Raw genomic sequence first — 17782 nt, 5'->3', positions numbered from 1 at the left:
TCTGTCCCAGGGGCTTACCTCCACGGGAAGAATGTCAATAAACAAACAGATAAACCATCGAGAAACAACCAAGGTCCACATCACATTGTGCCGTTCCATTAACTCCGCGACCGCAGGGACCTTCATTCTAACCAGATGAGCCAGAACCTCTTGATCAGTCTTTAGTCCAATCATTGTTGGACTGTAGAAACCTGGAAAAAGAGGAAAGGATATTTTAGGGAAAGAAAAATAAACACTTGTCCATTACAAGCAGTATTTCAAAAATGGAGAACTTTTTTCAAATGAAGTGCTCTTCCAGGTTCCATGCCAACAATCGGAGGTGGCCTTTACATTGTTTCTTTGGACTGCCTCGTTCCCTATTAAATGTTAACCCCGGACTACAGTTTAAACGTACATCCTAGGCAGTCACACCTATTAGATTAACAACTTCAAATTTGGCTGTGGCTAGAAGCAAGAGGGTGGGACTGTGAGTGGGGCAGGTAGGTAGTGCAGGAGGAGCCTCAGCCCTTGAGCTTGTCCAACAGATCCGAGGTTGCTACACCCTGTGAGGATGAGAGTGCGGACTACAGGAAGGTTGAGCAACTGAACCATGGCAATATGGTTCAGCGAGCCATTCAAGAATGGGAAGAGAAGAGAAATATAGTTGTAATAACACCACAAGACATAAGAGCGAAATTAGACCAAGCAGTCCATTGAGTCTGCTCTGCCATTACATCATGGTCAGTTTGTTAACCCTCTCTACCCCATAACCTTTGATGTTCATACTGATCTAGAACCTATCAGCCTTCACTTTAAATGCACCCAATGACCTGGCCTCCACAGCTGCCTGTGGCAATGAATTCCATTGATTCACCACCCTCTGGCTAAAGAAACTCCTCCTCATCTGTTCTAAAGAGACATCCTTCTATTTTGAGGTTGTGCACTCTGGTTCTAGACTTTACCAGTATAGGAAGCATCCTCTCCACGTCCACTCTATTTAGGCCTTTCAATATTCAATAGGTTTCAATGTGATCTGCCCTCATTCCTCTAAGCACTAGTGAGTACAGTCCCAGAGCCATCAACTGGTCCTCATATATTAACCCTTTCATTTCCAGAATAATTCTTGTGAACCTCTTCTGGACCCTCTCCAATGCCAGCGCATCTTTTCTTAGAAAGCAGCCCAAAACTGCTTATGATGCTCCATGTGTTGTCTGCCAATGAGTCATAAAGGCTCAGCATCACATGCTTGCTAGTCCTTTTGAAGTGAATGATAACCTTGCATTTGCCTTCCTTACCACCCATTCAACCTGCAAGTTAATCTTTAGGGAATCCCGCATGAGGACTCCCAAGTCCCTTTCCCTGAATTTTCTCCCGATCTAGAAAATAGTCTTCAGCTTTATTCCTTCTACCAAAGTGCATAATTAACTTCCCAACACTATTCCAACTGCTGCTTCTTTGGGAATTTTCCTAATCTATCTGAATCCTGCAGACTCCCCGCTTCCTCAGCACTATCTGCCCCTCCACCTACAGTACATTTGTATCGAATACATGCCAAATATGACGGCAGCAAAGCCATCAACTCTATCATCCAATTCATTGATAAATAGTGGGAAAAGGAGCAGACCCCAACCCTGTCCCCAGAGAGGACTGAAAGCATGAGCAGCCTCGTAGAGAAGAACAGAGATGATGATCATCTCTGACCAGGGTCATGATGGACTCTATTTCAAAAGTCAAAGAAGATTGAAGCATCAAGGTGAATGAAGAGGTGGTCAGCGGACGTTCTCCACAGAGGCCATGAAGTCGGCAGCAGTCAGTAGCTGGGTCAGCATGGTGGATGCTCTTCAGAGAAGGACTAAATTTGTGTGGCTGCTCTCCTCAACAGTTTTGAAGTTCTGAGATTTATGTGATTATAGCACTGTAGTTTATATCGATATCCTTCAGCTTTCAGTGTTTTCTTTCTTGCTGCCCATTGGTGGGTGGACAATACGTTACTTTTTGTGTGAGGGAGGGCTTGGGGATTTGGGGTCTGATGTTCTTGTTGCTGTTTTTCTGTGTGGACAATCCGTTAGATGTGTGTGTGCGAGACGGGTTAAGAGTTGTGCTATTGTTGCTGTTCAGCTGCCGTTTTCCATTTGTGCGAGGGGGGATGGGGGTTTGATGTTATTCTCGATGTTTTTTTAATGAGAGAAGGGGTGGGGGTTTTTGATGTTCTAGCTGCTGTATTCTGAACGGGTGATCTGTTAGTTTTTGTACGAAGGAGGGGATGAGGGGATTAGGAGGTTTGATGCTCCAGCTGACATTCTCTGTGTGGGTAATCTGTTATTCTTTGTATGAGGGAGGCGTCGATATTTCAGCTGCCGTTTCACATTTGTACGAGGGAGGGGTTGGGGGGGTTGATTTTTCAGCTGCTTTTTCTCTGTCTTTCTTGTGCAAAGGTGGTTGATGTGTTTTCTTTCAACAACACAAGTTTTTTCATGGCTATCTGGGGAAGATAATTATCAGAGTTGTATTGTACATGCATACTTTGACAATAAAATGAACCTTTGACCCTGTAGAACACCACTAGCCAACCAGAAAAGGCCCATCTTATTCCCATTCTTTGGCTTCTATCTGTCAGCCAATCTTCTATCCATTCTAGTATCTTTCCTGAAATATCATGGGCATTTACCTTGTTTGCAGGTGGAGGGGCAGTAGTGCTGAGGAAGCAGGGCGTCTGCAGAAAGACTTGGACAGATTAAGAGTATTGGCAATGGCTGGCAGATGGAATACAATGTACACTCAGTGCCCACTTTATTAGGTACCTCCTGTATCTAATAACGTAGCCACAGAGTGCATGTTCATGGTTTTTTGCTGCTGTAGCCCACCCACTTCAAGGTTTGATGCATTGTGTATTCAGAGATGCTCCACTATTGTAACATGTGGATATTTGAGTTACTGTCACCTTCCTGTCATCTTGAACCAGTCTGGCCATTCTCCCCTAAGCCCGCTCATTAACAATGCAATTATGGCACAAAATGCTGCTGTCTAGATGGTTTTGTTTTTCACACCTTTCTCTGTAAACTCTAGGGACTGGTGTGCATGAAGTTCACAGGTGAACAGCAGTTTGAGATACTCAAACCAGCCCATCAGGCTCAGCGATCATTCCACGGTCAAAGTTACTTCCATCATATTCTGATGTTTGGTCTGAACAACAACTGAACCTCTTGATCATGTCTGCATGCCTTTATGCATTGAGTTGCTGCCACATGATAGGCTGATTAGATATTTAGACTAACGAGGTGTGCATATGTACCTAATGAAGTGGCCACTAAGTATATATGGTGATGCACTTTGGTAAGAATAAAGACAGAGACAGCTTTCTCAATGGGGAGCAAATTCAGAAATCGCAGCTGCAAAGGGATTTGGGAGTCCTAGTGTAGCAGGATTCTCTAAAGGAGGTTGAGATGGGAGTAAGGAAGGGAAATGCAATGTCAGCATTCATTTCAAGAGGACTAGAATATATAAGTGCAAGGATGTAATGTTAAGACTTTACAAGGCATTGGTCAGACCACACTTAAGAGAACTGTGAACAATTTTGGACCTCGTATCGAAGAAAGGATGTACTGGCATTGGAGAGATGGTAGAGGAGATTTACAAGAATGAGGGGGTTAATGTATGAGGAGCATTTAATGATGTTAGGCCTGTACTCACTGGAATTTAGAAGAACAAGGTGGGATCTCATTGAATCTTACCAGATATTGAAAGGCCTAGATAGAGTGAATGTGCAGAGGATGCTTTCAATAGCGATCTGACAAGGACCAGAGGAAGCAGCAGAATAGAAGGATGTCTCTTTAGAACAGAGACAAAGAGGAATTTCTTCAGCTGAAGGTTAGTAAATCTGTGGAATTGTGACACAGATATCAGTAGAAGCCAAGTCATTGGGTATATTTAAAGTGAGGATGATGGGTTCTTGATTATTAAAGTCAGTAAAAGGTTACAGGGAGAAGGCAGGAGAATGAGGCCAAGAAGGAAAATAAATCAGTCATGGTTGATTGGTAGAACAGACTCAATGGGCTGAATGGATCAATGGAAGTCTTTAAACACAGTCCCATTGCACTCTGCAGCTTATTCTGTCTTGTGTGACCATCAACTCTCCTTTGACTCTCCCTGCCACTGGGGGTAATTTAACTGATTAAATCAACAACACATAGAATACTACAGCACATTACAGGCCCTTCGGCCCACAATGTTGTGCCGACCCTCAAACCCTGCCTCCCATATAACCCCCCACCTTAAATTCTTCCATATACCTGTCTGGTAGTCTCTTAAACTTCATCTCTGAGAGGATTCAGAAACTCTCAGCAAAAATGTGCAAACTCCACAGTCGCACCAGAGGCCAGGATCGAACCCATGAGCCTGGATCTGGCAACAACATTAACTGCTGCACCACAGTAACCTAAATTTCTAACCTTCTTCAATTCTGATGATGGGTTATTAATCCCAAATGTTAATTGCTTCATTCTCAGATTATGGGTGACCTGCATCAGGATTTTCTCTTTCATTGTTAATGTGTGTACCGTCTGGTTTATCTACTATGACAAAAGAAATCTTCTCCTGTCCAACATTGGAGTGGAGCAAGCACAGTTACAACTTAATTGAACAGCAGCAAGTCATCCAGACTGTAACAGAGCAGGCTTTCGATCATCAATGGCGTACCGACGATCTACACCCAACTCTGGTTGTTGCTTATCGATGGGGTGGTTGTCTCAACTAATTCTGCATGTAAGCAGAGTCCTTCCCGAGATGTCTTAAAGGATGCAGCAGGACTGTCTGTCCGATTGGTTTATTTACTAGTCCAGTCACAATATATCACAGTCACAGTGCAAGCTAACATGTCAATTCTAAACAAACAGCAGCTGATAATGTTCCTGAATTTAATGGCTTACTAGATCACTCCTGTGAATGTTGGGGGTCATTACAAATATATGATCCTGGAGCCAGAAACCAGGCAGGGGTGTATGGCACATTTCCTTCCTCGTGTTCTAGTTTGAGACCATTACTGACATTTGCTTTTCATTCCAGATTTAATTTAAATATAGTGCTCCAGATGCTCTGCAGTAGATATGAACACTTAAGTCTAAATCATTAGCCTAGCCTTTGGATTAATAGTCCAGTAACACAATCACCTGCAAGCACTTAATATGATAATCCATAGCAAGATGCTAAGCAGATCTAAAGATAAAGATTACAGATAGCCCTCAACAGTTTCCACACATGTATTGTATTCCACTGATTGGGAAATGTGGTGCATTGCCCAGCTCCCTGCAACACATCAGCACTACTGACTTACAACAGGTAGAGTCCTCAATCAGGGACAAAAAGAAGAACTCACACAAGGATGTTCAGTTCTACCTATGCCTGCAGAGGAAATCATCTAAGCAGGAGGATATGATAGCCAAATGAAGCCGATCATAGATTCATACACAGAAATAGGCCATTCCACTCTCCACATTTCAATCACTAGCAGGTATTCATCCGTATTAATTTCATCTTCCAGCATATAATGCCATTAGACATCAAAGTTTCACCACATAATGCCATTAAACGTTAAAGTTTCACTGCTCAATGATCTTGGGTGAAGTGGGTCTTGCTCTCTGACACCTCCTAGGTGCTCTTTCTGCAGTGATCATATTAATTCTTCCCACTTTATCAAGGTACCAATCTTACGTTACTTCTGTAAAGCTCATCATTTGATGCCTGCTTCCAAGGAAGTGGCTTGAGCAGCCAACTAGCTTGTGATGGGAAGTATTTCCATGATGTTAATGAGTTCCAAGATTTTGACCCAATTGAAAGGACAACAAATAGCAGGTCAGCACTGAGTACTTTGAAGGAAAACTTCATGTGGTGACATTTCCAAACACCTGTTAGCCTAGTCTTTGAAGATGATGGATGTTATAGAGTTGGGGAAATATTACCGAGTATTCATGGTGGATGGAGAAGGCATCACTACACTCCCAACTTGTGACTTGATGATGACAGTGCAGATCAGTGATATTTTTCAATGTAGCAGTAGATCAGTCATCTAGCTGAAGTTAAAGTCTGCAGTAGATCCCAGGATGAGGAAAGTGGGATTTTTAGTAACAGCACTGCTGCTGAATGTTAAGGAGCTGTTAAGGACATAGAATAGTATCCCACTGGAACAGGCTCTTCAGCCAATGATGTTGTGCTAAATTAACAAAATCAGTAATTAAATACCTAACTAAACTAATCACTTCTGCCTCCACAATGTCCATATCCCACCATTTTCTGCATTTATGTGCCTAGTTTGGAGGTTCCAATGCACAGGGTTGTACTAGTGTTTAGTCCATTGGGCAATGATAGAGCAAGTGAAAATCCAGGTCATGAGGTTGAAGACAGTGGCTCAATCCCATTCTCTTGGTTGCCTCTGCATCTCGTGGATGTCTGGCTTTGAGCTCCCCCATGCAATGGTGTTGAGCAGATTAATAAGCATTTGGATGAGAAAACACTCAGTCAAATTATCTCCAGCACTGTGACTGACAGGAGATTCACAATTAGCAACTGCACAGGCAAAAGAAAAATCAATGGTGCTGTAGCGGTGTGCTACACGCAGCACTAAAATTACGACACGGAGTCGGTAACTGCAGTCGAAGGAAAAAACTTTATTCGAAAACTTCAGCCTCACTTTTAAGCCTCCCTCAACCCGCCCCCCATGGCGCAGAGGCTCCAAAGCTCTGTGCTCGCAAACCCCCGTAGGCTATCTAATTGTGAGTCGGTTCGGATGCGCCAGGAAATGGGTCGCCACAATGCCATAATTTTCTAGCTGGGATGGAGCTTCAGCTGTCCTCTGCTTGTGGTACACAAAAGGGAAGCTGGTGTGGAATACCAAGGATCACTAAGCAATTCAAAGTTCAAAGTACATTTAAACACTCTTACTAGTCCGTTCAAGGGCACTGGTGACTCCATACCAGGCTGTGATACAGCCAACGTACTCTCCACCACACATCTATAGAAGTTTCTCAAAGTTTTAGACGTCATGCCGAATCTTCGTCCTTCATCCACTTAAAGGTGATGTACCTGCCTGCTTGAGTTAAGTCTGCGAGTCCTTCAGATGATCTTGAAATCTATAGTTAATGAAGTCAAGCTAAAAGACACATTTCAGATTGAGTGAGAGTAACTGAAAAGAGGCACATTTAGAAGTATTGTACATAGCCTGCAAAATGATGCGATGGTTCACCATCTTTACAATATACTGGTTATATAGAGTATAGAACAGGAACAGGCTGTTACCCTCATTGCTGAACACAATGTCAATGCCTGCAAATGCTCTGTCTTTTCATTCCCTCTTAATGCCATCATTGTCCTGCTTGCAACACTACTCTGGTACTGCATTCCATGCACCCACTTGCCTCATCTCCTTTAAACTTTCCCCTTCTCATCATAAATGATTGAGCTCTAGTAGCTGGCATTTCTATCCCAAGGAAAAAGATTCTGTCCACATCCCTTATAATTGTATAAACTTCTATCAGGTCTCCTCCTCAGCCTCAAACACTCTGATCTTCCAGGAGGAATGGTGCTGCCCTTTCACCCTAACCCAGAAGTGGGGGAGGTGTGTAATGCCCTGTTCCAAGGGAAGCTGGGGGGGGGGGGGGGGGGGAGGAAGCTGTTTGTATGTGATCACTATAAATTGCCACAGAAAATGACCCACTTCTGAACTTTGTACTGGAGGAAATCAGACAATTTCATGGATATCAGTGGCAGAAACACTACTGGCTTTATATAATAAAATATAGAGAATATCTGATAAATGAAGACTGCCGATTCAATGAAATGATCACAATAACTGGAAGTGAGTGAGTAGCTCTTTCTGCAGCAGGTCCCGTGGTTCTGTTTTGCACATTGAATGGAGGCATCGAGAAAATCTGTTTAGCAGTGTTTACCGCCAGACACAGCTCAGTGCCTGTCACATTCAATCAGTAAAGAGATTTGTTGCGCTTGTAATTTGCCCTTAATGTACAGAGATGTGGCAGCCAGCTAATTTCAGGTCAGTTGCCTTGTCAGCTATCTGATCTCAGCAGCTGGAAATATAGTGGAGCCCGGTTAACTGGGACACACGACCAGTACATTTTGGTCCAATTAAGCAACAGCTCCAATTACCCAAACTTTCATGGAAGTAGTTAAGGTATTAAAAATGAGTAACAAATTAGAGCAAAATTAGAATACCACCAATAATACTAACTACTAATAGTAATCAATGGAGGAATTCATCTGCAGTACTCAATGAACAAAATCAATGTGAACATCTAGTGTAGATAATGGATTGCCTTCATACAATGCTTTCAACAATTTCATCCTCAAATACTCATTTTCATTGTAATATTCAAAATGATCCTTGATACCTTCAAATTCTTTGTAGTTCCTAACTTGTAGTGAAATTATTTCATTTTAACTCCCAGCTGTTTCTGGCATCTCCAAGGCTGAATGCTTGAAACTGCAGTGAGCAAAACAGTTCTGAATTGCTTTAGTGTTTATTACTTGCCACTTTATCAGTGACAAAAATCACTGCTTTTTAAATACAAACACATGCAAATGATGCTATTAAAAACTCATTGTTCTAAGCACTCCGTAGTGTCTAATGGCCACACAAATACACACACAACTGACGCTCGTTAGAACCTTTTCAGCAATAGTCTTCTGCCCCAATTAAGTGGCATTTTGTTCTTATAAGTTGTCCCAAATAAATCAGGTTCCAGTTAACCAGTGGCCCAATTTACTGGGATCCACTGTAATCCCTTTGCTTTTAGTTCAGTAGTTCCAGAACCAAGAACACAACATAGTAATAACCACAAAAATAAACACCACGAGTAATACCTCCTTTAATAATCACAAATCTATGAGGATTAAAAAAAATACAGAAAAGCTCAAGTTTCAATCATTCTGATCACAGCCACACTATTTAGATTTTTTCACAATGGAGCATGGGACAAAATACAGTTCTGGGCATGATTAAACAAAGATAACAAACAGGACACTAATGATCAATGACATAATGAACGAGACTGATTATCCGAAACTAACAGGTGTAGTAGAAATCAAACTGGGTGAAAGACAACCAAACTAAAAGGTGAGGGTGTGGCAGATGTGAGAGTCCAATCTTCAAATCATCATTCTTACACCATGGCAAGAGTGAGCATAGCAACAAGTCTGACAAGGTCCCATATGGGAAGCTGGTCAAAAAGGCTCATTCGCTCAGCAATCAAGGTAGTAAACTGGATTGACGTTGGCTTTGTGGGAGAAGCCAGAGAGCATACTGTTGTTTTGGGGGGGGGGGGGGTGGAGACCTTCCAGGGGACCAGGTTACTGGCACTGAGCATAGGTCATGGTGCAAAAGGGAAAGAGGGACAAGAGGGGTGCGGTAGGTATAGGGGGCTCAATCAGGAGATTCTGTGAACATGAATGGGACTCCCAGGCGCCAGGGTCAGGGACGTCTTGGATTGTGTCCACAGCATTTGAGCCAGATGTCTTTGTACACATTGGTACCAATGACATAGGAAGGAAAAGCAAAGAGGTCCTGAAAAGAGAATTTAGAGATAGGCAGAAAGCTGATTTGGGTTGATCATTTCCTCTAATTTCTCACTTACTTGCTAGCTGGTCCCTTGTGATCAAAGATGGCTTGTCCCAGTGCTGAGAGTTCAGAGGTGGCTAATGCAAGATCGGTTGGGGGGGGGGGGGGGGGGCGGGGGAGAGAGGTATGCTGAATGGGGCAGGTGGGGGGGGGAAGGGAGGTTGGTCATCTGCTCCGGGCTTCCATGTACTCCCAGTGAAGATAATCCATTGTCATTCCCATAACTCAGGGGACTGGGATGTTAATGCTTCCTCTAAGACTTACCACTGTAGTGGAGATTAGAAAGAATTCCTCTTTCAGGAGTCTATTGGACAATGTGGACTACCCAAAGTTACAACTGTTGACGAGAGAGGACACTAGCACTGCCCACTTATCCTTCCAGTGGAGTTGGAGAGTCTTGTTGAGACAAATTGCTAGCATCTCTCCAATGCTTTTATTTTATTAGAAGGATAGCTGTCACTGCTGCCTGGTAAACCACAAGATTTTGACCTTCAGACTTAATTCGTCAGATAGCTGGTGATTTGGAGACAGGAGTGAACATTACTAACAAGAGGTGGTTCTCAGGATGTGCATGGTGGGGCCATGTTATCCAGGGTCTTGTTCTGGAGCTTTACTATTGGTGGGTGATTTTTTTTACAGTGGGGGCAGCCTGGTTGAATGGCATTTTGTGAGGTTTCATCTACAGCTCATACAGTGCTCCAGATTCCTGCATCTGATGTCTCATTTCCAAACCTTAAGACAATTTATTCATTGCAAAAAAGAAAAAAAAATGAACACAAGGAGGAACTCAGTAGGGCCAGGCAGATCTGTGGAAGGGAAAGGAATGACTGAAGTTTTGGGACAGGAGCCTGCATCCAGACTTGGGAATCAGACTCCAAATGTACATGTGTAAGAATCAGCTGTGACTGCAGCTTAATGACCAGATCCATTGCATTGCGACCTTTGCTGGAGGCAAGGTGCAATCTTACCATGAGAAAGATTGGTAACACATTGGGCAATGACACAGCCTCACCCAACACCAGTATGCTCAGGAATTAAGTGCATTGTCAAACCGTCGGTTAAGATCACAGCTTGCACACCATCAAGATCCAAACATACAATGGAAACAAATTTGAGAAGTTTGGCATGAGTTAAAAGAAAACTGAGCATTAAAAGGTTGCATAAAAATCCGTGTAGTTGTTGATACTGCTCCCTACACTCCTCCGGAGCTGTCACCTAATGAAAATCATGTCCACTATAATTCTAGATGGATACAATCCATACTGTGACTCTAGCAGTGACTGGGAGCACTTGTGGAATGTCTAGCTGGTGACTTTCCTTTGCAGAAACCTCTCTGGAGGAGTAGAAACCTGAAGTCTCACAACACCAGGTTCAGCACAGCTACTTTCCTACAACCATCAGGTTCTGAACAGATCATATACAACTTTAACCCTACTTCAACAACAGAGCACTACCATCATCTCACGCACTACCATGGACTTGCGTTTTTTGTGCAAAACAAGATCTTAATGCAAAAAGTAATTTTCTTTATTCAGTCTTGTCTAATTCTTGGCTAATGTATAATCATGTTGTCTGTAACTACGTGACTGTGGGCAGCTGCACATTCTTCACTGCACCTGTACCTCACTACTTGACACTGTATATGAACACCTTGACTTGTATTTACCCACAGACAGATATGGTCTTTGAAGTTGGTCACAGCTCCAACTTCTCTGGGATTCCCTGACACATCCTCTTCTTCCCAAATGTGGCAGTGAGGCTGTGCACTTGTGAATGAGATGGAACTATCAGCCCCTTGGGTCTTGTCACCTAAACAACAGTCGATAGGTGGAAGGAGTATGAGGCTCAGCAGCTAGATACTCAACATTTCTTCAGTGTTTTCAAGACCTTGAGGTCAGGAGGGTCCTTTGACTTCATTACACAAGTTACCCTGCTCAGCTCCACTGCCACCCTGACTGACATGGGTGAAAACACCATGTAAACAATTGAAATACAAGGTCACAATATAGTCACCATGTACCAACTCAGTGCAGTGGGGTGGACCAAACTAAGCATTATACACACCCTGTTAAGAGATGCAGCATGGAGGCAGGCTTGTCTGCCCAGCCAGTCCACACAGATGATTAAGCACATATACCAAGATGATCACACCACAACCCATGTTAATTCTCCCCACATACTCATCAACACCATTATCCGCGCAGTACTAATCACCAAGTTTCTAAGCTTGGGCCTCTGTAACAGGATCCTTGACTTCCTGAGAGAGACTACAGTCAGTGTGGATTGGTAATAGCATCTCCTCCTCACTCACAATTAACATTGGCATACCTCAAGGTTACATGCTAAGCCCACGGCTATACTGTCTACACATAACTACAAGCTAAGCACAGCTCAAATGCCATCAATAAATGTGTAGGCATCACCACTACCAGTAAAATCTCAGGTGGCAACGAGGAGGCATACAGGAGTGAGAGAGGTCAGCTGGTTGAGTGAGATCACAACAACCTTGCACTCAACATCAACAAGAGCAAGGAATGTTGATTGTGGATGTCAAGGATGGGGAGATGGGAGAACACACATCAGCCCTCACCAAGAGGTCAGTGGTGGAGAGGGTGGCAGCTTCAAGATTCTCTGAGTGTCAACATCTCCAAGGACCTGCCCTGGGCCCAACAGAATGTACATGAAACATTACATGATTTCCAACCCAATTCTACCATTCACCTCCACACTAGGGGCAATTTACAACGGTGTTAACTTACAAACCAGCACACATTTGGGATGTGAGAGAAACTAGAACAGCTGGAGGAAACCCATTTAGTTATAGAAGTACATGCAAACTCCACACATACAGAACTGATCTCAGGACTTGGGAGCTGTGAGGCAGCCACTCTACCAGCCATTCCACCCAATGGTAGGATGAACAAGCCACCAGCCGGATAATACCCTTTGGCTCCATCTTCCAAGATGCTCTCCTCTGACAGTGCAGGTTTGGTTCTCTCATTGAGCCTGGCACACCTCAACTCCAAGCATCTGTTCAAATTTTGCAACTTGATTTCTCAGTCTATCAGTCATCCATCTGTGCCATGTTTGTTTTTTTTCCCTTTGTTTCGGAGTGTAGGATGTGTCTAGCCTAAACCACCGCTCGTCTTCCTGTTCTGTTCAATTCAACACCCAACATTCTCACTCTGTTTCCATTCACCCACTGATAAGATAACCTTGTTTACTGCTTATCCCACATTCACTGATTTTACTCGATTAGGATGTCCTCTTGACCCTGTAGCTTAACAAGCTTCTTTTGTCTCCTTCGCAGTACTGAGGAAGTCTGGTCAAACTGAAGACATGATAGCATAGCGGTTATCATGGCGCTATTACATCTCAGAGTTCAATTTCGGTGCTGTCAGTAAGGAGTTTGTACATTGTTCCCATGACTGTGTGGTTTTCTCCCACAGTCCAAGGGCATACTGGTTAATAGGTTAACTGCTCATTGTAAACTGAGCAGTGATTAGGCAAGGGTTAAATTGGTGGATTGCTGAATTGCATGGCTCATTGGGCCGGAAGGGCCTGTTCCACACGGTATCTCTAAATAAAATAAACTGAAATGTTAACTGTTGCTCAGATGTGGCCCAACCTGCAGAGCATTTCCAGTATTTTCCATTTTGGTTTTAAGTTTCTGATCACGTCTGGAAACCCAATTCTTCCAAAAATATAATTTAATCTATATATTGCCATTTTTAAGTAGCAGTGTGAAAAGCTAAAAAGGGGAGAAGTGATATTGGCACAGTAATAGGCACATTTTCAGCTGGCATACCTGGTACTATCTTCTTAATCAGAGAGTCTAACAACCAGAAGGACTTCTCTTCATCCTTGGTCACTATAAGCAAGTAGCCAGCAATAAAATTCATCCCCTGAAAAATAAAGCAATGACAAATTACGTTATCCAGAAGGAAACGCCAATGAAAATTACTGGATGATGACAGAGCAGCAATGGCTAGAATTTCTGGGAGCAATTCGGAAGGCACAGGATATATACAGTGGCCTGCAAAAGTTTGGGCACCCCTGGTCAAAATTTCTGTTACTGTGAATAACTAAGCAAGTAAAAGATGACCTGATTTCCAAAAGGCATAAAGTTAAAATGACACATTTCTTTAATATTTTAAGCAATCTTTTCCATCTTTTGCAGTTTCAAACTAACAAAAAAGAAAAAGAGCCCAAAGCAAGTTTGGGCACCCTGCATGGTCAGTACTTAGTAACACCCCCTTTGGCAAGTATCACAGCTTGTAAACGCTTTCTGTAGCCAGCTAAGAATCTTGTTTGGGGAATTTTTGCCCATTCTTCCTTGCAAAAGGCTTCTAGTTCAGTGAGATTCTTGGGCGATCTTGCATGCACTGCTCTTTGGAGGCCTATTCAGATTTTCAATGATGTTTAGGTCAGGGGCCATGTGATGTTTGCTTCCAGAATTTGCTGGTATTTAATTAAATTCATTCTTCCCTCTACCAGTGAAATGTTCCCCGTGCCACTGGCTGCAACACAAGCCCAAAGCATAATCAATTTACCCCATACTTAGCAGTTGGAAAGGTGTTCTTTTCATGAAATTCTGCACCCTTTTTTCCCCACACATACCTTTGCTCATTGCAGCCAAAAAGTTCAGTTTTAACAAGTCCACAGGACTTGTTTCCAAAATGCATCAGGCTTGTTTAGATGTTCCTTTGCAAACTTCTGACACTGAATTTTGTGGTGAGGACGCAGGAAAGGTTTTCTTCTGATGACTCTTCCATGAAGGTCATATTTGTGCAAGTGTTGCTGCACAGTAGAACAGTGCACCACCACTCCAGAGTCTGCTAAATCTTCCTGAAGGTCTTTTTGATCTTTTTAAAATCAAAATGGGGGCTTTGATTTGCCTTTCTAGCAATCCTATGAGCAGTTCTCTCGGAAAGTTTTCTTGGTCTTCCAGACCTCAACTTGACCTCCACCATTCCTGTTAACTGCCATTTCTTAATTACATTACGAACTGAGGAAACAGCTACCTGAAAATGCTTTGCTATCTTCTTATAGCCTTCTCCTGCTTTGTGGGCATCAATTATTTTAATTTTCAGAGTGCTAGGCAGCTGCTTAGGGGAGAAGGTTTGTGGGGTCAGGGTATTTATAAAGCTTTGAAATTTGCATCACCTGGCCTTTCCTAATGATGACTGTGAACAAGCCATAGCCCTAACAAGCTAATTAAGGCGAGACCTTGGTTAAAGTTATCTGAGAGCTCAAATCTCTTGGGGTGCCCAAACTTTTGCGTGGTGCTCCTCTCCTTTTTCTCACTCTAAAATTGTACAAAACAAAAATAATACACTAATCCTGCTTAAAATGTTGAAAAGAATGTTTCATCTTTAACTTTATGACTTTGAGATCAGTTCATCTTCTATTCACTTAACTATTCACAGTAACAGAAATTTTAACCAGGGTGCCCAAACTTTTGCATGCCACTGTACATCCCAAGTAAGTATTATAAAGGCAGGATGACACAACCGTGGCTGACAAAAGAAGTCAAAGCCAATATAAAAGTCAAAATGAGGGCATATAATAGAGCAAAAATTATTGGGAAGTTAGAGGATTAGGAAGTTTTAAAAACCACAGAAGGCAATTAAAAAGGTCAAAGGAAAAGCTGAAGTATGAAAGTAAGCTGGTCAATAATATTAAAGAGAATATCAAAAGTTCCTTCAGATATAAAGTATAGAGAGAGGTTAGAGTAGATATCAGACCACTGGAAAATGATGCTGGAGAAGTAGTAATGGGGGACACGGAAATGGTGGACAAACTGAACAAATAATTTGTGTCAGCCTTCACTGTGGAAGACACTTGCAGTATGCCAAAAGTTTGAGAGTGTCAGGGGACAGAAGTGGGTGAAATTGCCATTACTAGGGAGAAGGATTTTGGGAAAGTGAAAGGTTCGAAGGGAAATAAGTCATATGGACAGGGTGGTGCACAGCCCAGGATTCTGAAAGAGATGGCTAGAGAAATTGTGGAGGCATTATTAATGATTTTTCAAAAAAAAAAATCAACTGATGCTGTCATGTTTCTGGAGGACTGGAAAATTGAAAATGTCACTCCACTCTTTAAGGGAGGAAGGCAAAAGAAGGGAAATTACAGGCCAGTTAGCCTAAGCTCAATGGTTGGGAAGACGTTGGAATTGATTAAGGATGTGGTTAACGGTATTTGGAAATATACGATAAAATAGGCTGCAGTCAGCATGGTTTCCTCAAGGAAATGCCTTGCCTGATAAATCTGTTTGAATTCTTTTAAGATATAGCAAGCAGGATAGATAAAGGAGAATCGGTGGATGATGTGTACTTGGATTTTCAGAAGGTCTTTGTTAAAAGCCCATGGTATTATAGCATGGATAGAGCAGTGGCTGATTGGCAGGAGATAAAGAGTGGGAATAAAAGGAGCCTTTTTATGTTGGCTACCAGTGACTAGTGGTGTTCCACAGGAGTCTGTGTTGGCTTGTCACATGAGGAGTGTTTGATGGCTCAGAAACTCTACTTCTTCTTGCGTTGTATGTCAATGATTTGGATAAGGGAATTGATGGTTTTATGGCCAAGTTTGTGGACACTACAAAGATAGATGGAAGGGCAGGCAGTTTTGAGGAAGTAGAAAGGTTACAGAAGGACAGAGTTTAGGAGAATGGGCAAAGTGGCAGACAGAATAAAAGCATAAACTTTTCTAAATAAAGAGAAAATTCAAAAATCTGTTGTGCAAAAGGACTTGGGAGTCTTCATGCAGGATTCCCTAAAGGTTAATTTACAGTTTGAGTCAGTGGTGAGGAAGGCAAATGCAGTGTTAGCAGTCATTTAGAGCGGACTAGAATATAAAAGCCAGGATGTTATGTTGAAGCTTTAGAAAGCGTGGGTGAGACCTCAGAGTATTATGAGCAGTTTTGGGTCCCTTGTCTAAGAAAGGATGGGCTTACACTGGAGAGGGTTCAAAGGAGGCTCATGAAAATTATTTGATGGCTCTGGGCCTGTACTCACTGGAATTCAGAAGAATGAGGGCAGACCTCACAGACCTCATTGAAACCATCTAATGTTGAAAAGCCTTGATAGAGTGAATGTGGAAAGGATGTTTCCTAAGACCAGAGGACATAGCCTCAGAACAGAGGGACATCCTTTTAGAATGTAGATGAGGAATTTCTTTAACCAAAAAGTGCTGAATCTGTGGAACTTGTTGCCATGGGTAGCTGTGGAGGCAGAGTCATTGGGTATATTTCAGGTAGAAGTCAGTAGATTCTTGATTACTTGGGGCACAAAGAGATATGGGGAGAAGGCAGGAGATTGGGACCGAGAGGGAAAATGGATCAGCCACGATGAAATGGCAGGGACCCAATGGGCCAAATGGCCCAATTCTGCTCCTATATTTTATCGAATTAAAAGAAATGTCATGAGAAGTTAAAATACAAATTTGATGGTTTAAATTTTGGCAAAACTCCTATAAGAGCCACAAGTGAAGCATCCTAAATAATTGAGGTTTAATTTGGGAATCATAAACAAGACTGCAGAATCTGGAAATGTGACAATAAAATAAACACCTGGCAGCATTCATGGAGAGAAAAACAGTTAATATCTTAGCTCTGGAGCTTTTCCTTGTCTCTTAGAAGGAGAGGTGGTGGTGTCTGGAAGGACAGAACAAACCAATTGAATATCCCTGATAACATGTAGCCAGATCAAATGGATTAAGGGGGGTACTCAGAGGGTAATTATTTTTTTTTGTCTGCCAGTAGTAGTTTGTATCAAAGTAGAGAGAAAATTAAGCCAATGCATATGTGTTACATGCATATGTGTAATGTGGACTCTTACTATCCATACTGATCCTTTCACCCATGCTCACTCATTCAATCTTTCTGTGCACTAATTCTCCCATTGGAATCTTATGACAAACTCCCATTCTCAGAGCTCAGCTCATGAACCAAAAACTTCTACAATAGCCCAGTAGGCTTTTTTTTGCCATAATTCCATCCACCCATTCAACCAGTTCTTGTAGCTCAAGATCCTTAAACCTGTCAGCCTGGCTCCCCTTTCCTTTCAATGCCAGCATAATCAGTGGTGGGGAGCAAGAGCTGGAACCGTGCAGTCTGCCTGGTGTACACCCTTCATCTCAGTGTTTTCTCAATGGAGCATAGTTAAGAAAAATACAAGCCGT

The 17782-nt window shown here is 42.5% G+C and overlaps 1 protein-coding gene across 2 annotated transcripts in view; it reads right to left on the bottom strand.

Moving 5' to 3' along the window:
* The window catches only part of grtp1a (growth hormone regulated TBC protein 1a), an 84724-nt gene that overhangs the window by 12250 nt on the left and 54692 nt on the right, over positions 1 to 17782 (bottom strand). For both annotated transcript variants that reach the window (XM_059967766.1, XM_059967767.1), the window contains 2 exons: positions 13410 to 13506; positions 19 to 191 (listed from right to left, as the gene is read on the bottom strand). In XM_059967766.1, the coding sequence (XP_059823749.1) occupies positions 19 to 191; positions 13410 to 13506 (270 nt within the window). The remainder of the gene's footprint in view (positions 1 to 18; positions 192 to 13409; positions 13507 to 17782) is intronic.

The sequence above is a fragment of the Hypanus sabinus genome, chromosome 4 (assembly GCF_030144855.1).
Source record: "Hypanus sabinus isolate sHypSab1 chromosome 4, sHypSab1.hap1, whole genome shotgun sequence".
NCBI classification, from domain to species: domain Eukaryota; kingdom Metazoa; phylum Chordata; class Chondrichthyes; order Myliobatiformes; family Dasyatidae; genus Hypanus; species Hypanus sabinus.
This window is presented reverse-complemented; position numbering and strand designations above follow the sequence as displayed.